The 26718-nt window shown below is 42.2% G+C and overlaps 1 protein-coding gene across 9 annotated transcripts in view; it reads left to right on the top strand.

The window, feature by feature from the left end:
• The window catches only part of ENTPD1 (ectonucleoside triphosphate diphosphohydrolase 1), a 117657-nt gene that overhangs the window by 63551 nt on the left and 27388 nt on the right, over positions 1-26718 (top strand). For 4 of the 9 annotated variants that reach the window (XM_081551898.1, XM_081551872.1, XM_081551864.1 and 1 more), the window contains one exon: positions 20215-20342. Coding sequence is in view for 2 of the 9 variants with exons in the window: in XM_081551864.1 (XP_081407990.1) it covers positions 20215-20342 (128 nt within the window). In the remaining 7 variants the exon portion in view is untranslated. Of the gene's footprint in view, positions 1-3874; positions 4025-10661; positions 10889-20214; positions 20343-26718 lie in introns of those variants that run through there. The other 5 variants (XM_081551904.1, XM_081551879.1, XM_081551863.1 and 2 more) reach the window with 5 other exon arrangements.

The following is a 26718-nucleotide window of genomic DNA, read 5'->3' as shown; positions in this document are numbered from 1 at the left end:
TTCATGGATGGGGTTTCTGAGGCATCCTTGAGGAGGTGACTTTCACTTGTAATCTGAAAGCTGAGCAGAGTATAGCTAAATAAAGAGAGTGGGAAGAGAATGTTCCAAGCAGAGTTAAAAAATTGTGCTAGGACCCTGTGGCAGGGGAAGAAAGGTGAAGTGAGGGCTGAAAGGAGGCAGAGTGAGGGAAGAGAGGTGATAAGAGAGGCTGGAACCTGAGGAGGGGCAGAACCTATGAGTTACATGAAGGATTGTGGTCTTAAAGTAATGGGAAGCTATGAAGGGTTTTAAGTAACTAGTGGGTTTTGTGATCATATAGAGACTTTGAAAAGTTCACCCTGGTTGCAGTGTGGAAAACAAGTTGTCGAGAGGCAGGAGTGTATGCAGGCTACCAGCCTGCCATGGGAGGAGGTGGTGGTTGAAGTAAGAAGGTGGCAGAGTGGCGGCAGAGGAGAGGGCATCAGAATCTTTGGGAGGTAGAATCCCAGGACTCGACACAACTCTCAGTAACATTTGCTGAATGGGCAGCTCTTTGGATGTGGACAAGGATGAGGAGGGAATGGAGGATGCTGCCGTTATTCTTGGTTCACAACTGGATGAGTGGTAGAGATGCTCACTGAGGGCTATGGAGAGCTGGGGGAGGAACAGGTTTGGTGGGAAGGGGAAAGCATGAATTCTGTTTGGGCAGAATAGATTTGAGGTGCCTGTGTGTCAAGGAGACAGTTGAAATATCAAGAATCCATATGTCTGGACTAAATATAAGTTAGAGTATTTCCCACATATGGACAGTAGTAACTGAGCCCATGGGGCTGGTTGGGATCACTCTAATCATTTTTTTCATACGGAGCTCACTACATCTTCACATCAGCTTCCCAAATTAAGTGATAGATGTTTTAAAATTTTTAGTCTAGAAAATGAAGATTCAGAAAGATCAAGTAAGTTGCCCAAGTCACAGAGCTAGTTAAGAGGCAGGGGTGAGAGTCCATCCTATAGGATGATTTTATCATCAAAAACAAGGAAATAGATGGATTGTTACCTAATCGTACTGCTTCTCTTTAATCAGAATGACTCACTCTCAGAGACGATGTAGTTAACCATACTAGCTTAGAAAGGACAAACTAAATGTGTAGTTCCTTCTACTACAAACAAATCATTTGAATCTCTTATTGTTGGTAATTCAACGAGAGAATATTCCATGGAGTTTATGACTAAGCTCTGGGATCCAGATTTGAGACTTACTGCCCGAACATCTGTCCTCTTGCTTCCTACAATACATACAAACTGAAGCTGAGTTGCCTGGCAGCTCACTAAAAATAGTCATAACCATAGAGTTGAGAAGTTAAAACACATTTGGAAAGATCAAATAAATCTACCCTTTTCTTGAGGGAAAACACTGTGTACTAGAAATTCAAATCAATCTTATCCATTCATTTATTCAACTGACATATGGAATACTGACACAGACCAGATCCTTTGCTGATTTCTGGAGATCTAAAAATGTGTCGTGTTCTCAAAGTATGTTAGTCTCATAGAGGAGACTGACACAACATTGTGGGAACGGTCCTATGAGACAGATGCAAAGGAGGGTATTTAATCCATCATTAGAGAAGGGTCAAGAGACTTTCAGGAAGACTTCCTGGAAGTGGTGACACGTACACTAATTATCCTCAACTCCAATATCTTCATAAGTTAGGAAAAGATAAAGAAGAGAGGAAAGAAGAGTGCTTCAGGCAGAATAAAGAAGCAGGACATGTGATAGGAGAGAAAAGCTATGAAGATACAAAAGACATGAAGATACGAAAAAGAAGGGCCAATTTAGAAACTAACACCTCGAACTACACATGAATTGTGTGGGGACTTGGCCTTTATATTGTGGTTAAAGAGTTTAACTTTTATTTTGAGACTTACGGGAATCATTGAAGAAGATCACACTGGTGGCGGTCCTGTAATTAGGTTTGCATTTTTAGAATGATAATGCTAGCTTCAAAGTAGAGGACGGCTGGAAGAGGAAGAGCCTAGATGTGGAAAGGCCTCTACAGAAGCTATTGTAGAAGTCGGGGAAGAAATAGATACAGCATTTGGGAGATATTTAATGGGTAGAATCAATAAAAACTTGAAGTTTGATTGAAGGGAGAAGGGAAAGTCTAGGGAGACTGGGGGCATGATGGTGACATTCATGGAGCAGATCATGCAGAACATGGAAATTTAGTTTTAGACATGGTGATTTTGGCTGTAGAACATCAAAGCAGGTATGTTCAGTAAGTGACTAGAATTACAGATTTGGAGCTCAAGACAAAGTCCTGGACTGGAGACATAGATCAGGAGGTCATCCCAATAAAGCTTGGGGAAACATCACCATTCAGTTGGTCGTATGTGTATGAAGCAACATGAGCCAAGTTTCCAAGATGAAACACTGTGGCACATCTCTGTTGAAAGAGTATGATGAGAAAAAGATGCCAGGAAAGTAAGGGTCACAGAGATAGGAGGACTACAAGAAGAGTTTGGTGTCATGGGAGTCAAGAAAAGGGAGAGTTTGTGTAATTAACAGTATCAAGTTCTGTAAGAAATGGAAAAACATCCATTGGATACTTGTGTGAGTGGCTTTAATAAAATGGTGGGACAGAAGCCAGGTGTTGTGAATCAAAGAATAAGTGGGTTGTGGAAAGGTGGAGTTTAGGCATGCACAGAGTACAAGGAGGCAAAAAACAAAAAAAACAAGTCAGAAGAAGTCAAATCTTTAGAACTGGTGTGGCATGGATCAGTTCACTGGGGATACTGAAGGCAAGAGAAATGGAATAAACGTATCAGCGCTGTGTAAAGGTCTAAGAAAGGAAGTGGCCTTTCTCCACCCTGTCCTGAGAGACTTAGTGGTGAGCCGGCCCAATGGTGTCTTTGTTATCTAATTTAGCTATCCCCTTCCTGAAGATGGGTCTACTAATGTGGCATTCTCAGAGGTCAATTCTAGGAAACAAAGACTTTACCAGAAGGTGGAGTAAAAATTTCCTCTTCAACTCTTGCATTCCCCAGAGTCTTTGGGTTTGTAAGCATCTTTATAAAGAATTCAACTATCTTAGCCATCATTTCCAAAGACTATAATGTATGGTTCCTAGTCTGGTATCCTTATGTGGTGTCCTGAGCTTTTGCTGAGTGAGAGACGCTTTCCCCTCCATTCAGCACATTATTATGATTCCGGAAAAGAGAAAGCACATGTGATCTGTCTTGTCTGTTTTGAGCCCCTAGAGTTGCTTCCTTGTTTGGCTGCACCCCTCCTACCTCGTGAATCTGAGCAAATAAGAAAACAGACCTCTTGAGTGCAAGCAAGAAGTGCATAGACTGTGCTGTACCCATGGCTTCTGTGGTCTCCGCATTGCATCTGTATTCTACACGCAGCCTGTGTCTCGTTGTTGTAGTTCAGTGGCTAAGTTGTGTTCAACTCTTTTCCACCCCATGGACTGCAGCATACCAGGCTCCTCCGTCATCCACTAACCCCCAGAATTTGCTCAAATTCATGTCCATTGAGTCAGCGATGCTATATCTAACTGTCTCACCCTCTGCCGCCCCCTTCTCCTTTTGCCTTCAATCTTCTCCAGCATCAGAGTCTTTTTCAATGAGTCAGCTCTTCACATCAGGTGGCCAAAGTATCAGAGTTTCTGGTACAGCATCTGTCCTTCCAGTGAACATTCAGGGTTGATTTCCTTTAGGAGTGACTAGTTTATGGCATAGTACTGCTATTGTTTAACAATGATCAGCTCATATTTTTTTACCTTGTAGAAAAATCATGGCAAGAGAACTTGGTGAACATGAAATCATAGTGGGGGGTTAGTTTGATTAACTTAGAGGAATTATCCTTCATCGCTATGGAGAAAGAACTTTCAGGGAAGTGACCATGACCCAAGCCATCGTCTCCTCCCAGACTGTGCTGGAGGGACCCTGCACTGACCAGTTCTTTTAGTTGCCTTTTCACTGCATGCAGATGGCCCTGCCTTACCATAGTCTCACATCTTTCTTCATCCAAGATGCAAAAGTGAGTAGGATGCCACTTTCTTAGTTGCATTCTGGATTTGAGGAAATACTCAAGTCACGGGACTGAACATACATTTTTTAAAGTGTGGGTGGTTTTGGTAGGAGCTGTTTTCATCTGTTATGGGTTTATCTTATTAGTTTTGCTCTAAGGAGGACACGTCTTTCTCCAAGGCCCAGGAACCTTTAACTCCCGCCTTCCACCTCACTAAATGAGTACGGGAGATATGCTTGGAATAATCTAGGGTGCTCTCAGATTAGCCCTCCCAAATCAGTTGGTATCTGTCACTTCCTTAACAGGAACTACATACTAATCAATCTAGGATTGAATTCTCACATAAGCATCTGAAGTGTAGGTACTCTGTGTTGATGGTTGAAGAGAGTTGCTTAGATACCAGATGATCTGTGACAGAGTTACCATTGGTGTTTAGAAGCTTGATCATGTCTTATCCAGAGAGCTGTTCCCTCTTGTATTAATACGTAACAGCAGAAGTGCCTGAGCGTGTGCATACTCAGTTGTGGCTGACTCTTTGCGACCCCCATGGATTGTAGACCACAAGGCTCCTCTGTCCATGGAATTTTCTAGGCAAGAATACTGGAGTGGTTTGCCATTTCCTACTCCAGGGGATCTTCCCGATGTCAGGGTTTGAACCCATATCGCCTATGTTTCCTGCATTGGCAGGCAGATTCTTTACCATTGGGCTACCTGGGAAGAGATGCCTGTTTCCCTCAGAATAAAGCTTTTAATCCACCCAAAGCCTGGTGAAATGAGATCTGACAATTTTTCTCTAAAGAATACAAAAGAGATGGCATTGATCTGGGAAGACTGAGTGAGTGGGGACCCAGAGATGGCTGCCTGGACTATTTAGGTTAGTGAGTAGCTGGAAGGATGGTAGAGAGGGCAGAGAATCAGCAAAGTTAACATCAAATCATCGACGCATCTCTTCCCATTTACCCTATGCCCACCTTCCAGGCTCCTAGCATCTTTGTCACTTTAATCCCACGTGGAAACCCTCTTTTCAACTCAGAACTTTTAGGTTTTCAGGAATTTTTACTAAGAATTTTTAATTGCTAGGGAATAAAGAAGGAAGAAAGAGAGGAAAGGGGGAGAGGAAAGAGAATTTAACAAATGTATGTAGTTTAGTAATTACCACCACAATCTAGATGCAGAATTCATCCATCATTGCTGAAAGTTCCCTCGTGGACTTGTCAGTCAGTCCTTTGTCCCTGAACCTCTGCCTGCTAATCTGATTTCTGTCCTTAGTTTTGCCTTTTCTAGAATATCATATAAATGAAATCATACATAGTCTTCTGAGTCTGGCTTCTCTCACTTAGCATAATGCTTTTGCGATTCATCCATGTCGTTGCACTCATGAGAGGTTTATACCCTTTTTGTTGCTGAATAGAATTCTGTTGTATCACAGTTTGTGTGCTTTCACTAGTTGATGGACATTTGGGTTGTTTTGAGTTTTGGGTGATGAATAGAACTGTTATAAATAATCAGGTACATGTTTTTGTGTAGACACATCTTCACTCCTTTGGGGTAAATACCTAAGAGTAGGACTGCCTGGTTATATGATAAGTATATATTTTAACAAGGGGCTTCTCAGATGGCGCTAGTGGTAAAGAACCTACCTGCTAATGCAGGAGACATAAGAGACGTGGGTTTGATCCCTGGGTCAGGAAGATCCCTTCGAGGATGATATGGCAACCCATTCCTATATTCTTGCCTGGAGAATCCACTGGACAGAGGAGCCTGGTGGGCTACAATCCATGGGGTCACGCAGAGTCGGACACAACTAAAGTGACTTAGCATACACACCCATGCACACGCACACATGCACACACATGTGTGTGTTTTAACTTCATAAGAAACTCCCAAATTCTTTCCAAAGTGGTTGTTCCATTTTGCATCCCCAGCAACAGTGTATGAGACTTCCAATTGCTCTACATCCTTGCCAACATTGTATTTTTTTGCCATTCTAATAAGTATGTAATATTATATATTAAAAAACTTTCTTAATATCAAACTTTAAAAAACATTGTTATTCTGACAAGTAATAAATAGTATCTCATTTTTCATTTAGTACATTTCTTTAAGATAAAGTAATTAGAATGCTTCTAATATGTTGACAGTATTTATTTCTTTTTCCTTAGATTACTTATTTATGTTCTTTGCCCTTTTTAATTAATTTATTTTTTAATTGAAGAATAATTGCTTTACACAATTTTGTTGTTTTCTGTCAAACCTCAACATGAATCAGCCATAAGTATACATATGTCCCCTCCTTCTTGAACCTCCCTCCTATCTCCCTCCCCATCCACGTCTCTAGGTTGATACAGAGCCTCTGAGTTCCCTGAGTCATAGAGCAAATTCCCATTGGCTATCTATTTTACATAGGGTAATGTAAGTTTCCATGTTACTCTCTCCATACATCTTACCCTCTCCTCCCCTCTCCCCATATCCATAAGTCTGTTCTCTATGTCAAATTCTTTGATACCATCTTTCTAGATTCTGTATATATGTGTTCAGTTCAGTTCAGTTCAGTTCAGTCACTCAGTTGTGTCTGACTCTTTGCGACCCCATGGACTGCAGCATGTCCGGCCTCCCTGTCCATCACCAACTCCCGGAGTTTACCCAAACTCATGTCCGTTGAGTTGGTGATGCCATCCAACCATCTCATCCTCTGTCGTCCCCTTCTCCTCCTGCCCTCAGTCTTTCCCAGCATCAAGGTCTTTTCAAATGAGTCAGCTCTTCGCATCAGGTGGCCAAAGTATTGAAGTTTCAGCTTCAACATCAGTCCTTCCAACGAACACAGGACTGATCTCCTTTAGGATGGACTGGTTGGATCTCCTTGCAGTCCAAGGGACTCTCAAGAGTTTTCTCCAACACCACAGTTCAAAAGCATCAATTCTTCAGCACTTAGCTTATATGTGTTAGTATATGATATTTATCTTTCTCTTTCTGACTTACTTCAATCTGTATAATAGGCTCTAGGTTCATCAACTTCTTTAAAACTGACTCACATGTGTTCCTTTTTATGGCTGAGTAATATTCCACTGTTTATATATTCCACAGCTTCTTTATCCATTCATCTGTTGATGGACATGTAGGTTGCTTCCATGTTTTAGCTATTGTAAATAGTGCTGCAATGAACATTGGGGTACATGTGTCTATTTCAATTTTGGTTTCCTCAGGGTATATGCCTAGGAATGGGACTGCTGGGTCATATGGTGGTTTTATTCCTAGTTTTTTAAAGAATCTCCATACCGTCTTCCATAATGAATGAATCAATTTACATTCCCACCAACAATGCAAGAGGGTTCCCTTTTCTCCACACCCTCTCCAGCATTTATTGTTTGTAGACTTTTGGATAATGGGCATTCTGATTGGTGTGAGGTGATAGCTCATTGTAATTTTGATTTGCATTTCTCTAATAATGAGCAATATGGAGCATCTTTTCATGTGTTTGTTAGCCATCTGTATGTCTTCTTTGGAAAAATGTGTTAGGTCTTTTCTCCACTTTCTGATTGGATTGTTTATTTTTCTGGTATTGACTTGTGGTAATTCTGAGAGGTTGTCTTGAACATTGTCTTATTGATTTTTAATGACTTCATATATTAAGGAAACCAACTATTTCATAGTTGTTACAAACATTTCCCTCAATTTGTCATTTTTTATTTTGTTTATGGCATATTTTGTTGCAGAAATATTTTTATGTTGCTTCTGACTTTTGTACTTCATAAGTGAAAAAATGAGGAGGTAGAAATAAGGTAACTTACAAATGAGATGTAGAAGACAGAGGTGGAGGGGTGGAGGGGCAGGCTGTGAGGCTGGACTACCTGGTTGAGTCAGTTTACCTCATCCCCACTCTGACCTCCACACTAGTGATATATGGCCAGCACAAATTTTCCGTCTTTCTCACCAGCAACACATAACCAAGGCTTGTTGACAAATGCAGCTGCTTTGAGAAACGATAGAATCCCCAGGGCACAATTCTTCAATTTCAGATATGGAAGAGGATTTGTTTAGTGGAAGCAGTGTGTTTACTGCAGAGACCATCCGTACACGAGGTTGTTACCCTTGTTGGCTGGGTCACAGGGAATTCCTGTCTGTGATCTCAATGATATCACTCTGCCGGAAACAGCCCTAGACTTGAATATGGGAATCCACGACGTCCACAAAGATCTATTGTGCTCCATGCAATCTATGGGCAAAAGAATTCAGGAAAGGCCAGAAGAGGGTGGGTGAGGAGGTAGGTGGTATGGTGGGAGAAAGTGAGGAGAAGGAGAAAGGGAAGGGGATTCCTTTACTTCCTTATTTCCCATACGCAGATTCTCTGCTGTTCTTTGATTTTTGCAGTTATTAACAGGCACACCAGTGCAAAGTCAATCAGTTGCTGCTAATCTGAGAAGAGCACAGCCCACAGCAAGAACCATTGGGTGATGAGCTTGAGGTCGACAGAGTCTGACTAGCAGGAAGAGCTTACTCTGTTCCCCCACCCCAGTTCCACTGCCCAAGGTCACTCAATGGGCTCTTCCCACCCAAAGCTGAGCCTCTTCGGGGACCACTCAGGATCAACCAGGCTACTTTGTTAGGATAAATGCATTCTTCTTCTAACTAAAGTACTGTGAACGGAGACTAACCAGCTAATTTACATTTCAAAGAGCAGAAACAAAGGATTATAAACAAGGCAAGTAAACTTTCTCTGAGGGCTTACCTGGTGGCTCAGATGGTAAAGAATCCGCCTGCCATGTGGGAGACCTGGATTCGATTCCCTGGATTGGGAAGATGCCCTGGAGGAGGGCATGGCAACCTACTCCAGTATTCTTGCTTGGAGAATCCCCATGAACAGAGGAGCCTAGCGGGCTATAGTCCATGGGGTTGCAAAGAGTCAGGCATGACTGAGCTACTAAGCACATGTAACATTCTCTGAAATCTGTGGTTCAAGAGATCTGTGGAACAGGACTTGGGTATTTATTAAATAACCTGTCTCTCTCTACCTCTCTTTCTATTCCCACCCCCGTCTCCCTTCCACTCGTATTCTCTGTATCTATCTGATTTTCCCTCCTCTCCTTTACTTTTTACTCTTTAACTAGTTGACCATCATCGAGGCCTTGAAGTGCATTTTGTCTATTTTTAGACAAATGCTAAAAATGCATTTGTCTATTTATTGACATTGTACTGACTTCCTTGACTTAAAAATAGGCAGGAAAAAAACCTCACCAAATTAAACTTCTTTATCTTCAAACTGACTCTGGATTTATTAATTGGGAAAATATGGGGTGGGGGTAAAATTTAAAATCTATTTGAACAGAACCTTGGGTTCTTTTGCATTGTTTCAGCCAAGAAGGAATGAAGCTGAGTAACTTCTACACGTCTCTAATGCAGGACAATAGCTGAGGCAGTGCAGTGGAGTTGGGAAACTTGGATCCAGTCACTGTTCTGCCGCTTACCAGCTGTGTGACTTTGAGCAAGTCCCTTAACCTCCCTGGGAACCATAATCCCAGCCTCTGTCTCTTACTGCTAGCTTCTGACCATCAGGGACCAAAAGACTCTATATCTGAAAAAGTGTGACATTGTCTGATGTCATCAGTGACAACAGTCCAGACAACCCCTTCAGCCAAATCCTCAAAGTCAGCCACGGTTCCCTTCTGGATAGTGAGATTGGCTCCCACATTCAACACTTGTACTGCACAGCAGGCACAGTCATATGGGTTAGGGTACTGCCTGTGTGCTCAGTCGCTTCAGTCGGGTCCAACTCTTTGCGATCTTATGGACTGTATAGCCTGCCAGACTCCCAGGCAAGAATACTGGAGTGGGTTGCCATGCCCTCCTCCAGGCGATCTTCCTGACCCAGGGATCGAACCTGCATCTCCTGCATCGCAGGCGAATTCTCTGCAGGCTTCTGCAGAGCCACTGGAGAAGCCCCATGGTGTAGGGTAGAGTGGTGGCTAAAAGCCTGATTTCTGGACCCAGAATGCCTGACTTTAATTCCTGGTCCATTTATATCATCTATATCAGTGTAACTTTGGGCAATCTACTTAACCTATGACTCAGTTTCCTCACCTGTAAAGTGACAGCAATGAGGATAACAATAGTTCCTGTAACTGCCATCTTATTTAGAAATGAAGTCTTTGTAGATGTAGTTAAGGATCTTGAGGTCATTCTGGCTTTAGGATGGGCCCTAAATTTAATGACTGGTGTCCCATAAGAGAAAGGAAAGGGAAATCTAATGCACACAGAGACAGGGGAAAAGGTCATGTGTAGACAGAGGCAGACAGTGGATGATGTAGCCATAGCCAGGGAATGCCAGGAGCCACCAGAGGCTAGACAAGGCAAGAAAGGAATCTCTCCAGAGCCGTTGGCCCCATTGACACCTTAATTCTGGGCTTTTAGCCTCTGGAATTGTGAGAGAGTAAAATTCTACTGTTGTCAGTCACCCACGTTGGTGGTAATTTGTTGTGGCAGCCATAGGAAGCTGATACAGATGATGATAATAGTACCTCGAAGGAGTGTTGTGAAGGTTAAATGAGTTGCTGTGTGTAGAGTGCTGAGAACATAATCTGGAATACAGTGAGGGCTCTTTTGTAGGTTGTTATGTATTGTTTGCTCATTAACTCTTACCTAGCAACCCTATGAAGTCCGTACTATTATGAATCATCTTGCATGCAGGGAATTGGAGGATTAGAGACTGAGCAAAGGTGAGGTTGTCTGGAGTCTGCTCTAGCTTGAGCCACCCCTCAGAAGTTTGGGGAGTTTGGCTTTGGGGTGATGGATCCAGGTGACTTTTGGTTTGGAGGCCCCTCATAAGGATGTTCTCTCAGCGAAGATTTAGCAGCTCTGAGCTACCAACAAGAACAGAAGGTATAGAGAAGATCTATCATGATATGGTTCTTACTCCTCCTGGACGTGTCTTCCCAGCCCTGGTCTTGGCACAGGCTCTACTCTAGCAGAGCCAGGCTCTGTCCACACTTGGCTGAGTGGTTGTCCTAAGAGCTGACTTCACTGGGGTGCCTCAGCACTTCATTTCAAGAGGCAGAGGTCTGCCACCTAAAAGACCACACCCTTTTTCTTCGGGGTCTTCAAAGGTCCCTGGTGGTCCCTTGTTTACCATGGTACTGAATATAAATTATATCAATGATTAGAAAGAAGTCAGATCACTTAGAGTAAGACCAAATGCTCACCAGAACCTGCAAAGCCCTAAGAACAAGGTACCCAGTGACCCCACCCCTGACCATCTCTTACTCTTTTCCTCTTCATCACTCTTCCAGCCACACTGGCCTATGACCAGGTACTGTTCCACCCCTGGGCCTTTGCACATGCAGTTCCAGTATCTTAAATGCTCTTGGCCAAGTGGTGTGCTTGCTGCCTCTTTATCCTTATCACTTTTAATATCACCATCTCAGGTCTTTCCTAACCACTCTATTCTGCCTCTTTACCTGCCTTTTCTCATTTCTCAGCACTTATAATTATTAACATACTATAAATTTTACTTGTTTTGTTTATTTTTTCAAACTAGAATATAAGCACCATGAATGGAAACATTTGTTTTGTTCACTGCTGTAACTCTAGCCTCGGGCAGGCCTAGTGAATAGTGTAATGCATTGAATAATTGTTGACTGACTAATAGAACAATGAATGAAATAACAACTATAGAACTCCCAAACCAAAATAGGCCAATCCATTAAATATCTAGAGGTAGCACATGAAGAGAGGAGTACTGGAACCATTGAGCTTTGAAGAATATGGAGGGAAGCATAGCCTCCTATTGAGCTTGATTTTGAACGTGACAAGAAAAAAGATTTGGTGGAGAAAGAGGGGAATAGAATTCCAGCTGAAGGAAATCTCATGTTGAAAAATGTCAGCATCCAGAATTCATTTATTCATTCAACTAGGACTATAGCAATGAACGAGCCAGAAAAAAGTCATGGCACTTAGGGAGCATACAGTTTAGTGGGTGTAATGTAAGGCAGTATGATCTCGGACATACACATCTGCTTATTGGAATGGTGAGATGCAAAGCGCTTAAATCTCTAAAGGGCTGAGAGGGCTGGGTAGACAGTGAGGGTTTCATCTGGCAAGCAGAAGGAAACTACCTTCATTTTTAATCAGGAAGAGCCCTGGGAATGTCAATTATGGAGGAATTCTGCAGGTGCGTGAAGGATGGATTCTGATAGGAAAAAGAATTAGGGGGATACAAGAAAGGGCTATTATTGAAGTGGTGGTGATTGGAACAGAGGGATGGATATTGCCATAGAAGAGGTTGAGTCTAAAGGACCTGGAATGAAGCAGCTGAGGAAGGATCTTAAAGCCCTTGAATGCGAGAACAATCTAAGTATGTGTCACCAAGAACTCCCCTATGGAGAGGAAGGAAGATGGCAGAGAGGGGGCAGATACTGTAGGAGCTGGAGAAATGGCAAAGTCAGATTAGGACCAGTCCCCTGAGCTTCAGTGATTGTCCCACCACTGCGCTGTGTAAACACAGGAAGGGACCACAGGACTCCACTGATGTTTACTCTCAAGTGCTTGTCTGTATTGGCTCTTTTGTTCTCTATATGACAAGCCAGGCTTGGTCCGGATGTAACTCATCAGAAACTGGAAACGATTTGAATCTAATGCGTCACACTGAATCTGCAGAGCAAAACTTCTGTTGTTTTGTTGTTGTTGTTTTTTGCCTAAAATCCACCACATCTGCCAACACCCCAAATCTTTCTTATTAATAGAGTGAAATTTTAAAATAAAACATCTTTGGTATCATAAAGTAGAGAAGCTGGGATTTCTCTGTATTGCAGAATTTTGACTAAGGACAAATTACATAATTTTAATCTTTAATAGGATGCCAGCTCTGGATGTCACAATAACTGTTTCTGTTAGAGTGAAAAAGAATCAGCTTTTTTGCCTCTGACGTAGCTAATTGGCTTGAAATCAGCCTGTTTTGTCAAAGCTTGGGTTTACTTCAGTTTTGTCTCTGTCAAGTGAAGAATTGACATTTCTACCTGGCTCTCAGCTCAAACAGAGAAACTTTCTCATCCGTCCTGCGACAGGAAGGGAATGGGAGGGCAGGGGCAGTCTTGAGTTCCTCAGGATAGTGGGAAAATTCGAAGCAATATAACACTTCATCGTTAAGATATTTTTGGTAAAAATGTTTCTTGAAATTGTTTTTTAAAATACAATTTCACATTGTATGATACAAACCATGTTTCTGTTATCCACAAGGGAAATGAAGGGCTTTTCAGGGGGATACAGTCATCGTGAATTTTCCGTAATAGAACTTGACTGTGGCAGACATGACATCTGAAAGAGCTCTGGGGCCTAGGAAGAAGGGAAGGTTACCAAAGTGGTTCCCTTTTATGAACATGTCTTAGATAAGTCCACCTCTGGACCCCCATGTCTGTTGCTGGGCTCAGTCTCTTTAGTCGTGTCTGACTCTCTGCGACTCCGTGGACTGTAGCCTGTCAGGCTCCTCTGTCCATGGGATTCTTCAGGCAAGAATACTGGAGTGAGTTGCCATTTCCTTCTCCAGGGGATCTTTCTGATCCAGGGGTCAAATCTGTGTCTCCTGCATCTCTTGCATTGCACACGTATTCTTTACTCACTGAGCCACCTGGGAAGCCCTCACATCTGGTACCACTTCCTAAGAAGAACCTGGCTTCCTCACATGTGATAATGACTTCTGAAAACTATCTGACATGGTTCGTAGAAAGCACAGTATTTTCATTATTCCTCTCTAAGTAACTTAGTTCACATGAAAAACAGTCATTATTTCTTTGATAACACAGCTTTTGAAAAATTCCTAAATTTCATCTCTGATTTAAGTTCTTTTTGTTATCATATCTTTGATAAGATGAATGTGATGAAAGACTTGAATATATTCCAATAATATGGATATAACTGCAAAAGCTGGGCAAATGTCAGAAAGTATACTTTCTTTTTTAAATTATTTTTTATTGAAGTATAGTTCATTTATAATGTTGTGCTAATTTCTGCTGTACAGCAAAGTGACTTAGTTATACACATATATACTTTTTTTTAATTTTTTTTTTTTTTAATATTCTTTACCAGTATGGTTTATCCCAGGAGACTAGATATAGTTCCCTATGCTATACCATAGGACCTTGTTGTTTATCGATTCTAAATGTGACAGTTTGCTTCTACTAACCCTAAACTGTCCTTCTGCCCCTCCTCCTTGACAACCACAAGTCTGTTTTCTGTGAGTTTGTTTCTCTTTTGTAGATAGGTTCATTTGTGCCGTATTTTAGATTCCACGTGTAAGTGATATCATATGGTATTTGTCTTTCTCTTTCTTCCTTATTTCACTTAGTAAGATAACCTCTAGTTCTATTCATGTTGCTGCAAATAGCATTGTTTGGTTCTTTCTTATGGCTCAGTAAGAGAGTTCCAAAAAAACAACTATTTTTGCTTTACTGACTATGCCAAAGCCTTTGACTGACTAGATCACAATAAACTGTGGAAAATTCTTCAAGAGATGGGAATACCAGACCACCTGACCTGCCTCTTGAGAAATCTGTATGCAGGTCAGGAAGCAACAGTTAGAACTGGACATGGAACTAATCCATGGACATGGAACAGCATTTGGACTGGTTCCAAATAGGAAAAGGAGTACGTCAAGGCTATATATTGTCACCCTGCTTATTTAACTGATATGCAGAGTACATCATGAGAAACGCTGGGCTGGAAGAAGCACAAGCTGGAAGCAAGATTGCTGGGAGAAATATCAATAACCTCAGATACACAGATGACACCACCCTTATGGCAGAAAGTGAAGAACTAAAGAGCCTCTTGATGAAAGTGAAAGAGGAGAGTGAAAAGTTGGCTTAAAGCTCAACATTCAGAAAACTAAGATCATGGCATCCAGTCCCATCACTTCATGGCAAATAGATGGGGAAACAGTGGGAACCGTGATGGAGTTTATTTTGGGGGGCTCCAAAATCACTGCAGATGGTGACAGCAGCCATGGAATTAAAAGACGCTTACTCCTTGGAAGAAAAGTTGTGACCAACCTAGACAGCATATTAAAAAGCAGAGACATTACTTTGCCAACAAAGGTCCGTTTAGTCAAGGCTATGGTTTTTCCAGTGGTCATGTATGGAGGTGAGAGTTGAACTATAACGAAAGCTGAGCACAGAAGAATTGATGCTTTTGAACTGTGGTGTTGGAGAAGACTCTCGAGAGTCCCTTGGACTGCAAGGAGATCCAACCAGTCCATCCTAAAGGAGATCAGTCCTGGGTGTTCATTGGAAGGACTGATGTTGAAGCTGAAACTCCAATACTTTGGCCACCTGATGCGAAGAGCTGACTCATTGGAAAAGACCCTGGTGCTGGCAAAGATTGAGGGCAGGAGGAGAAGGGGACGACAGAGGATGAGATGGTTGGATGGCATCACCAACTCGATGGACATGGGTTTGGGTGGACTCTGGGAGTTGGTGATGGACAGGGAGGCCTGGAGTGCTGCAGTTCATGGGGTCGCAAAGAGTCAGACATGACTGAGTGACTGAACTGAACTGAACTGAATATTCCATTATATATACCACATCTTCAGTATCCATTCATCTTTTGATGGACATTTAGGTTGCTTCCACGTCTTGGCTATTGTAAATAGTGCTTCAATGAATATTGGAGTGCATGTATCTTTTTGAAATATGGTTTTCTCTGGATATATGCCCAGGAGAAGGATTGTGGGATCCTCAGTTCAGTTCAGTTCAGTCACTCAGCCGTGTCCGACTCTTTGCAACCCCATGAACCACAGCATGCCAGGCCTCCCTGTCCATCACCATCTCCCTGAGTCCACCCAAACCCAAGTCCATCGAGTCAGTGATGCCATCCAACCATCTCATCCTCTGTTGTCCCCTTCCCCTCTTGCCTTCAATCTTTCCCAGCATCAGGGTCTTTTCAAATGAGTCAGCTCTTCACATCAGGTGGCCAAAATATTGGAATTTCAGCTTCAGCATCAGTCCTTCCAATGAACATTCAGGACTGATCCCCTTTAGAATGGACTGGTTTGATCTCCTTGCATTCCAAGGGACTCTCAAGAGTCTTCTCCAACACCACAGTTCAAAAGCATCAATTCTTCGGCGCTCAGCTTTCTATATAGTCCAACTCTTACATCTATACATGACTACTGGAAAGACCATAGCTTTGACTAGATGGACCTTTGTTGGCAAAGTAATGTCTCTGCTTTTTAATATGCTGTCTAGGTTGGTCACAACTTTTCTTCCAAGGAGTAAGTGTCTTAATTTCATGGCTGCAGTCACCATCTGCAGTGATTTTGGAGCCCAAAAAAATAAAATCTGCCACACTGTTTCCCCATCTATTTGCCATGAAGTGATGGGACCAGATGCCATGATCTTTGTTATCTGAATGTTGAGCTTTAAGCCAACTTTTTCACTCTCCTCTTTCACTTTCATCAAGAGGCTCTTTAGTTCTTCACTTTCTGCCATAAGGGTGGTGTCATCTGTGTATCTGAGGTTATTGATATTTCTCCCAGCAATCTTGATTCCAGCTTGTGCTTCATCCAGCCCAGTGTTTCTCATGATGTACTCTGCATATAAGTTAAATAAGCAGGGTGACAATATACAGCCTTGGCGTACTCCTTTCTCGATTTGGAACCAGTCTGTTGTTCCATGTCCAGTTCTAACTGTTGCTTCCTGACCTGCATACAGATTTCTCAAGAGGCAGGTCAGGTGGTCTGGTATTCCCATCTCTTGAAGAATTTTCCACAGCTTATTGTGATCCACACAGTCAAAGGCTTTGGTATAGTCCATAAAACAGAAGTAGATATTTTTCTGGAACTCTCTTGCTTTTTTGATGATCCAGCGGATGTTGGCATTGATCTCTGGTTCCTCTGCCTTTTCTAAAACCAGCTTGAACCTCTGGAAGTTCACAGTTCACATACTGTTGAAGCCTGGCTTGGAGAATTTTGATCATTACTTTGCTTGCGTGTGAGATGAGTGCAATTGTGCAGTAGTTTGAGCATTCTTTGGCACTGCCTTTCTTTGAGATTGGAATGAAAACTGACCTTTTCCAGTCCTGTGGCCACTGCTGAGTTTTCCAAATTTGCTGGCATATTGAGTGCAGCACTTTCATGGCGTCATCTTTCAGGATTTGAAATAGCTCAACTGGAATTCCATCACCTCCACTAGCTTTGTTCAGTGATGCTTCCTAAGGCCCACTTGACTTCGCATTCCGGATGTCTGGCTCTAGGTGGGTGATCACACTATCGTGTTTAACTGGGTCATGAAGATCTTTTTTGTACAGTTCTGTGTATTCTTGCCACCTCTTCTTAATATCTTCTGCTTCTTTTAGGTCCATACCATTTCTGTCCTTTATTGAGCCCATCTTTGTGTGAAATGTTCCCTTGGTATCTCTAATTTTCTTGAAGAGAACTCTAGTGTTTCTCATCCTATTGTTTTCCTCTATTTCTTTGCACTGATTATTGAGGAAGGCTTTCTTATCTCTCCTTGCTATTCTTTGGAACTCTGCATTTACACCTCATGCGAAGGGTTGATTCATTGGAAAAGACCCTAATGCTGGGTAGGATTGGGGGCGGGAGGAGAAGGGGACGACAGAGGATGAGATGGTTGGATGGCATCACCGACTCGATGGACATGGGTTTGGGTAGACTCCGGGAGTTGGTGATGGACAGAGAGGCCTGGCGTGCTGCAATTCATGGGGTCGCAAAGAGTCGGACACGACTGAGCGACTGAACTGAACTGATCTTTCCTTTTCTCCTTTGCTTTTGGCTTCTCTTCTTTTCACAGTTATTTGTAAGGTCTCTTCAGACAGCCATTTTGCTTTTTTTGCATTTCTTTTTCTTGGGGATGATCTTGCTCCCCGTGTAATTCTATTTTTATTTTTCTGCAGAACCTCCATACTATTCTCCATAGTCGCTGCACCAACTCATATTTCCACCCACAGTGTAAGAAGGTTCCCTGGAAAAGTACACTTTCAACTGTTCAGTGATAATAATGATTTAGGAAAAATCAGAGTCACTTCAAGCTATTTTCCATCTCAGGGCTTTTCCAGCTTGTGCTTCCTTTTCTTGGAATGTTATTTCTCCTTCTCATAACTGGTGTTTTCTCACCTTTAAGGTCTAAGCTTAAACGTCATCTTCTCAGAGAGCCTTTCCTGATCCTTAGTCTAATCTCCCCACCCCAACTCTGCTGCAAGTCACTCTATAACATTCTTTGGTTTGAATTTCTCCTCTACATTTTTCATGACCTGAAGTCCTTATCTGCAGACTTCTTTTCCGAGTTATCTATCTTCCCAACTAGATGTCAATTCCAATGAGCAGCGAACTTTTTGGTCATTTTCATTGGATTAGCACCCAAATGGATGAAAGGAAGATGAAATAATCAAAATTGTCATATTTACAGAAACAAAAGAATAGGTAGACCTTTTGAACAGTTTGAGGGAGTAGTCACAATTCTGTTATAGTAGAATTATTGTTGCAGTGTGCAATTTTTAGATTAGATTTGTAATTTTTCATCTAAAACACATGCTGCTTGTAAGCTGTGTTTGTCAATATCACAACTTTGGGAACCAAGATAGGTAAAGTTAGCTAAGGGGCTCTTTTCCAGATTCCACAGCCCTGGCAGCAAAAAGGACATTCCTGTCACAGTTGTATCAGGATGTTTTAGCTTCAAGGTATTTAAATCATGACTCTAATTGGATCAAAGCTTGAGTCTCATGAGAGGATCAGATTAGGATAAGTTGTTTCAGCAACTCAAAATGCTTCAAGAACTCAAATTCTTTCCATCTCTCTGCTCTACCATCATTGGCTGGACAATGTCTGAGGAAGAAGAGAGAATGCTTCCTTTCTTTTCCTAGACTTGCCCCAGCAGTCTTCCTCCAGGGTCTCACAGGCTGTTTGTGGGGTATATGCCCACTGTTAAACCAGTTACTGGAGAGGGAACGAGATTATGCAGAACAGTCAGCCCCTTCCCAGGAGGTGTATGGGCTGCTTGGGGGAGCAGCAGGCATCTGAACAAAACGGAGATTCCTTTGGGAAGGGAGGAGGGGGATATTTCATTTATTGTATATTTCATTCATTGTTCCTTTGTTTGGAAGAAGTAGATAATGGTGTTGCTAAAACTTTTCCCCCTAAGTTTTGTACCATTTGGCTTGATGGAAACAGACTGATTCAAGGTTCTAGAGGTAGGTGCAGACTAGAGACCCAGGCAATTACCACCCTTTGGATTAAATCCAAGCTTGTGCTCAGGAGCTCAAGGAGGAGCTTCTGTGTTGGCGTAGCTGCTGCTGCTGAGCAAGAGGGAAAGAAGAGAAGGGGACTCAGTTTCCTCTTTCAGTTGCTTTAATCCCTTGCCTTCTCTCTTAGAGAAGTGCAAACTATTTTGGAGAGCCCATCTTATTTCCACATGCTTTTTTTTTTTTTCTTTTACGTGACCTGTCCTACTTCCTCAAAGGCTCAGGAAAAGGTCTGGGGATAGTTTGGGAAGCTAGAGTGAAGGATGAGAGTGGAGGGAATGGGGTAACCATCCCATTTCCTGTTCACCACTGCCGCAGCCTCTGTTTATCCTGCTCAAAGTAAATTTGCCTTTTATAGAATTCTCCTTCTGGAACTTTTTTATGTCCCGTGATGATGAGAGTATTTACAAAATAGACAAGATAAGACAAATGATGAAATGTTTAAAACTCTACAGCCCCTATGTTATTACTTACAGTTATTTAACATGTAAGTGTGGTTGAAGTGAAGGTCAAGCCAGGAAATGTCACGAAGCAGAGGGACTTTGATGTTTGTTTGGTGATACATTCTGAATACTTTTTAATATCGTACTCATATTTTGGTAGATTTTAAAAATGAGGAAGGCCATCTTTGCTTTCTTTGTTTATTTAACCTTGATAGACCTGTATGACCTAGTAAACAAGCTGCCAGTTTGGGATTTTTCCTTCTCATCTTGTATCTCATCACTGACCTAATTCTGCCCATTCTCCTTACCACAGACTCAGTTGTGGCCCTTATCACAGTACAGACACATCCTTTTGTTTTTTAACTTTTACCCAGTTACTTTGCAAGTGCCTTAAGGATAAAGATCACCTTTTATCTGTCTTTGCTGTCTCCAGAAAGCCAGCCTAAGGCCGTACAGAAAGGGGAGGAAAATCAATGTCTGTTCATTTCTCATTGATGTTTTCTCTTCTTCTTTTGATTTTAGAATCTGAACTGAAGGTATTTTGCTCCAAAAACATACTGAGCATCCTTGGTTTCTCTTGCATCATCGCTGTGATAGCACTGCTCGCTCTGGGGCTGACCCAGAACAAAGCACTGCCAGAAAATGTTAAGGTAATTCAAACCCCTGAGTATGTGTGTATGTGTGTGTACATGTGTTTGAGGGTCCCTGGATGGGGCAGAGGGAAAGGGGAGTTATGGTAAATCAGAGCAGTAGGAGTTGAGGTTCTGGAAGCCCAGGAGCAAGTCAGTCTCCATTGAACTAGGTGAGTAAAATGGTAGCCGATGCTTATTCTGGAGGAGAGAATGCCTTGGATCAATTAGGGGTGGATAGAAAATTGTCTTTATGATTGTTCAGCAAACTGATTAAATCAGTATTCTAACAGAGACAAATGCTTTATTCACCACATCCAGATCTATGATATACTGTGTTGGTTTCCATAACTCTAGTACTATCTCTACTTCCTACTCATTGTTTCCTTGTGGTAACAATGAACTCTCTGTCTACTGAACACTGCATTCTTTGTTCTTACTCCATTATTATCACTATCACCAAAATAACAAACTTTACTAGACAGCTCTGTATAAAGCACTTTGGAAGTCAAAGATTGTGGAGAAGACTTGTTCCTCATCTCTAAAATGTTAAAAAGAAATCAATTTAAAAATCAATTTTTAAAAAGCCCCTGGAGACCACATACATGTATTGAATATAGTAATTTGAAATGAATTCATGGATGCATAGATTTCTTGTGAAATTTCCACATTTGAAGAGCTAGTGTGTGTGTGTGTGTGTGTGTGTGTGTGTGTGTGTGTGTGTATCATTAAAAATAATTAGGGTCATTAACTCTGCTGTGATTTATTTCTGCTTCCTTTCAAATTCATCAAAGTTCAATTTCAAAGACATGAATACCTCACTAATACCTTGTAATATATTCATTATTTAATCCATTAATTTAAAAGCATACAGTAAGTTTAAGTTTTTATTGTAAATACATTGATTTTAAACTTTCATTTGAATTATAGTAAATAAATCTTCAAGGGCGCAGAGACCAGTGTGCTAATGAACACATACATATGTGTGGGCAGTGACATATCCATGGAAGCCCTGAAATACATATGCAAAAGTATATATGTTTTTGCATTTGAATATACTAAACTTTGAGCCTGGAAAGATGGGTGCATATGCCAGGCCTCTGAAACTTGCCACTTACTCAAATCATTTGCTCCATAGCAGAGGCCTGGATGTTACATTGGCATCTGCTTGCCACACACATTCAACCCAGTGGGGCTGTGCACAGCAGTCCCTTTGTCAGCACTGAAGGCTGATACTATCTCACTGTCAATGGTCTCTTGACTTTAAATATTCAGTGATGGCTGGCTCTCTTGGCTAAACTTCACTCACAATTGAAGTCTCATGACATCTTGGTTTTGCTATTTGTTTACCAGCTCCAAAAGTATGTGATTGCCTTCTTGATTTGACCTTTTTGTATGTTCATTATTGCATCATTGGTGAGGGAGATGGCTTAGGAGGCAAAATCCACTACAGACTTAGACTCTGTGTTCTCAGTGAATACTTGTGGTCATGGATGACTTTTCGTCATTCATGATGGTTGTCTTCAAGACTGTTGTGATTCTGTGTTATTGTGTTGGCCTGCAAAAATGGAACAAGGTCTTTGTCACCTAAAGTGAATTTTTATAGTAGAATGATTGGCCTGATCCCACTAGGACCCTCTGAAGAGCTGTGGAGAAAGCACTTCTGAATTACTGCCCTAGGGATTTATCCCTGGGTTCTCACCCCTGTTGGTCAAGGGATGCCCCAGAGGTTAGCTCCTTGGCACTTCCAGGTTTCTGCATGTATCCGAGGGGCTGTGTGGGACTACGAGTTGGTAGGAGAGAAGACCCTGTGAAGAAATAGAGAGATAAGATACAGGTTGAGCTAGAAAAATGTTGGTCAAAAAACATAAAGTGGCCACCAAAGTTATCTGAAGCATCACTGTTCTGATACCCTTTTGTAGAAGAGAGAGTCATTTGTACACATAGTTTCAGAACAGTAGAGACGTGAATATGGAGGTAGGTGTAGTGCTACAGCTGCCCAGAGGAAGGAGTCACCAATTGTGCCTGGTCATGTGAAGACTTCATGGAGGAGGTGGCCTTGGGGCCAAGTAATGAAGAACACTAAGGAGTTTGACAGGAGGTGAGCTAGGACATTTTCTGGACAAAGACTATACCATTTGTTGCAGAGTGGCAGCTTAAAATAAACAGGTGATCCTGGGGAATCACCAACAGTTCATCATGGCTAGAATATTGAACATAGGGCAGGAAGGAATGGTGAGAGAGGAGACTTCAATCTGAGTATGCCTAGCTCAGGGACGGATATCTCATTCAGCTGTAGCAGTGCTCAAGATTGGCTCCATATTAAAAGCTCCTGGGGAGCTTTTTAAAAATACTCGTTTCTGGACTCTACCCTGGGTCAATTAAATCAGAATCTTTGGGGGTGAAGCCCAGGCACTGGTATATTTTAAAACCTTCCCAGGTGATTTTAATGAGCAGTCATGCTTGTCAACCACTGCTTAGGAGATTTCAAACAGGGTGTGTGCATGCACGCTCACATGCGTCTGACTCTTTGCAACCCATGGACTGTAGCCTTGCAGACTCCTCTGTCCATGGGATTCTCCAGGAATAATATTAGAGTGGGTTGCCATGCCCTCCTCTAGGAAATCTTCCCAAGCCAGGGATAGAACCTGCATCTCTTGTGTCTCCTGTGTTGGCGGACAGATTCTTTACCACTGAGCTATCTGGGAAGCAAACAGGGAGGTGGGGCGCAGATTGTGTTTCTGAGATTCCTCTTGGCTGGAGAGCAGATTAAAAGAGGAGAGACCAGGTAGGATGTTCCTGACATTGTGTAGACAAGGCAGATTAGGCTGGAACTAAGGCATTGCCATGGAATTAAGGTATTAAGGAGATACTGTGAGAGACACTGAGGTCCACCAGATCTTAGTGATTAGATTCCTTTCAGTTCAGTTCAGTCGCTCAATCATGTCCAGCTCTTTGCAACTCCATGGACTGCAGCACGCCAGGCTTCCCTGTCCATCACCAACTCCTGGAGCTTGCCAAAACTCATATCCATCGAGTCGGTGATGCCATCCAACCATCTCATCCTCTGTCGTCCCCCTCTCCTCCCACCTTCAATCTTTCCCAGCGTCAGGGTCTTTTCTAGTGAGTCAGTTCTTTGCATTAGGTGGCCAAAGTATTGGATTTTCAGCTTCAGCATCAGTCCTTCCAATGAATATTCAGGACTGATTTCCTATAGGATGGACTGGTTGGAGCTCCTTGGAGTCCAAGGGACTCTCAATAGTCTTCTCCAACACCACAGTGCAAAAGCATCAATTCTTCAGCACTCAGCTTTTTTTATAGTCCAACCCTCACATCAATACATGACTACTGGAAAAACCATAGCTTTGACTAGATGGACCTTTGTTGGCAAAGTAATGTCTCTGCTTTTTAATATGCTGTCTAGGTTGGTCATAGCTTTTCTTCCAAGGAGCAAGTGTCTTTTACTTTCATGGCTGCAGTCACCATCTGCAGTTATTTTGGAGCCCCCCAAAATAAACTCTATCACTGTTCCCACTGTTTCCCCATCTATTTGCCATGAAGTGATGGGACCGGATGCCATGATCTTAGTTTTTTGAATGTTGAGATTTAAGCCAACTTTTTCACTCTCCTCTTTCATTTTCATCATGAGGCTCTTTGATTCTTCTTTGCTTTCTGCCATAAGGGTGGTGTCATCTGTGTATCTGAGGTTATTAATATTTCTCCTGGCAATATTGATTCCAGTTTGTGCTTCATCCAAGTATGATGTACTCTACATATAAGTTAAATAAGCAGGGTGACAGTATATGTAGAGTATATCATACTCCTTTCCCAATTTATTTATAATTATTTATTTATCATTAGATTCCTTAGAGGACCTTTTAAGATAAAGATGGAACACCTTGGACGTCATGTTGAGAACAATCTCTCCATGCTTCTGTTTAAAGAGGGTGGTGGCCATATGTTTCTGAACGGGAAGGCTTTCGGCTATCTCTCTACACATTTCCTGACTCTTCATCCCTGTCTTATTGTGAGGATCATTAATTCTGTCTGCTCGGAGTGCAACACTGCAGGGGCCATGGATTCACACCACCTGGGTTTAAACCTCAGCTCTGCTGTTATAGAGATAGGACATAACTTCTCTGAGCCTCAGTTTCTCCATTGGTAAGACAGAGCTGATCACTGATATCTTGTATATTACTGTAGGAATTGAGTAGGATAAAGTAAATGCAGGGTGAAGTGCAGAACAGGATGCTGGCCCACCACACACCCTTGTCGCTGGTAACTTATGTGTTATCATTATCATCTTTGCAGCCTGTCTGCCTGGTGACAAATCTCCACTTATCTTTTCCCCTGCGTCTTCCCATCTGACTCACCCTCTTCTAGCCCAGTTCAGGTCAGCCCTCCAGTTCCAAAGATCCAGTCTTGTCATCTTCCTGCCTGATCCAATTTAGGTTCAGCCTGGTTGGAAAGTGGTTGCCTCATGCCTGACCATATCTCACAAAACACAAGAACTCTTTTTTGTACTGATGGGCTTACTTGCCCAGCCACCCAGGTTGTAAGCATTCTGAGGCAAGGACTGGGTTTCATTCATCTTTGCATATCAATATTTTCTTACCCTTTCACTTCATTCATTCATTTAATAAATAGTCATTGACCATCTACTCTGCTTTAGGCGCTAGAAATACAGCAGTGAGCAAGACTGGCTAGGTCCTGATCCTCACGAAGCTATAGTCTAGTGGAAGAGACAATCATTAACTGAACTGTCAACAGAATAAATGTTAAATTACGGCCAGCACAGCATCTGACTGGGGTGGTTGCCTCACAGAAGTTTGCTGACTCAGTGAGTAGAGTGGGCTCCCTGTTGGATGTGAAGAAGGACAGCAGAATTTGTCAGTGTGGGAGGTAGGCCTCTGCCTCATGATGCCCTCTGGGTCCTGGCTCCCCATCCTCATTCCCAGAGCCTACATAATCCAGACCTCCAGTGTGTAGGGCCCAGGAGTCCACACACACAACAGGCACCCTGGGCCGTTCTCATGACATTAAAGTCTGGGAACTGCTGCCGGGTAAATATGCAGTGACCACGTTAAAACAAACAAACTTGGACCTTAATATACTGAAGAATCATTAGCTGTACCTAAATGTCCCCTGGGAAAGTGTTTTTGTCCTGTGGACCTGGTAGGGAGGTAGCTTTGAGGTCTGTTTGGCTCACCACTTCCTAAATCGCTAGCTTTTCACTGAACACTGGCAGTTAGCAACCTGTCAGGATATTGCTACAGCACAAGCGTTGCACATTCCGGCGCACACAGAACCCCACAGGTTTCCCTCTAAGGCACCAAACTGACCCCATCCCAAACCACATGCCTTCATTAAAAGTTGCCACTTCCCTGGAATGCTAGCTCAAGGGCCAGACAGCTTTGATTTTAACCCCCAGATCTGCCATTTGCTAGCTTTGAGACTTCTGGCAAGCAAATTCTCTCTACACATCGGTTTCCTTATATGTAACATGGTGATAATAGCTACTTGGAAGATGGTTGTAAGGATTAAATGGAATAGGACTACCAACTCACTTATCAGAGTGCCCAGTGCATCAGAAGCTGTCAGTGGAGACAAGCTATCCACACTGCTTTGGGGATGAGTTCCAGGAATGGATCTCACCTCTTGGTGTGTTGTGGTCACTAAGCTGGTGCTCCCAAGGTTTCCAACTGCTGCTAACCTGTGCCGGGCATCTGCTTTTATCACTGGGAACTGAAGTGCTATTTTTAGGACAGCACTTGTGATTTTGTCTTTTTTTAATGGAGAATTTGGAAGAATTTGCATCAATATTCAACCTCAAATACTCTTGGAAAATATCTATAGTATTTTCACTCCACTGGATTTAAAAACAAAACAAAATAACAAAAACAAAGCAACAACACCTGGAGATGAGAGGTGGTGATGGTTACACAATAGTATGAATGTACTTAATGCCACACTGTACACTTAAAAATAGTTAAAATGGTCAATTGTAGGTTCTGTGTATTTTACCACAATTAAAAAAATAAAAATAATAGACAACAAAATTGCAGTTTGTATTAAAGGCCTAGTAACTCCAGCTAAAGAAAAAAGAAAAGAAGAAAATGGTCCCTAATTGTTTCCAGGCGCTACCAACATCACTGTAGCTAATGGAGACCTGATTTGTTTATAGAGCACTAGAGTCATTCATAAGGACAAGCTCTGTTTATTCTAAAGGGCTCACAGAAACAGAGGGGTGAGGTTGCTGAAGTTACCTTTAAAGCTACAGGGACTTTTAAGATTCTGAAGGACCAATATGTGTGAAGAAACCAAAAAAAGTTAATTCACACTGTTGTCCATGTTACCTGACTTATGGGGTTTTTGTTGTGGGGGAGGGATGGAACTC

Source organism: Giraffa tippelskirchi, chromosome 2 (genome assembly GCF_054371585.1).
Source record: "Giraffa tippelskirchi isolate mGirTip1 chromosome 2, T2T-mGirTip1v1.2.pri, whole genome shotgun sequence".
NCBI classification, from domain to species: Eukaryota; Metazoa; Chordata; class Mammalia; order Artiodactyla; family Giraffidae; genus Giraffa; species Giraffa tippelskirchi.
The sequence above is the reverse complement of the archived record's forward strand: the minus strand, read 5'-3'. Positions and strand labels throughout refer to the sequence as shown.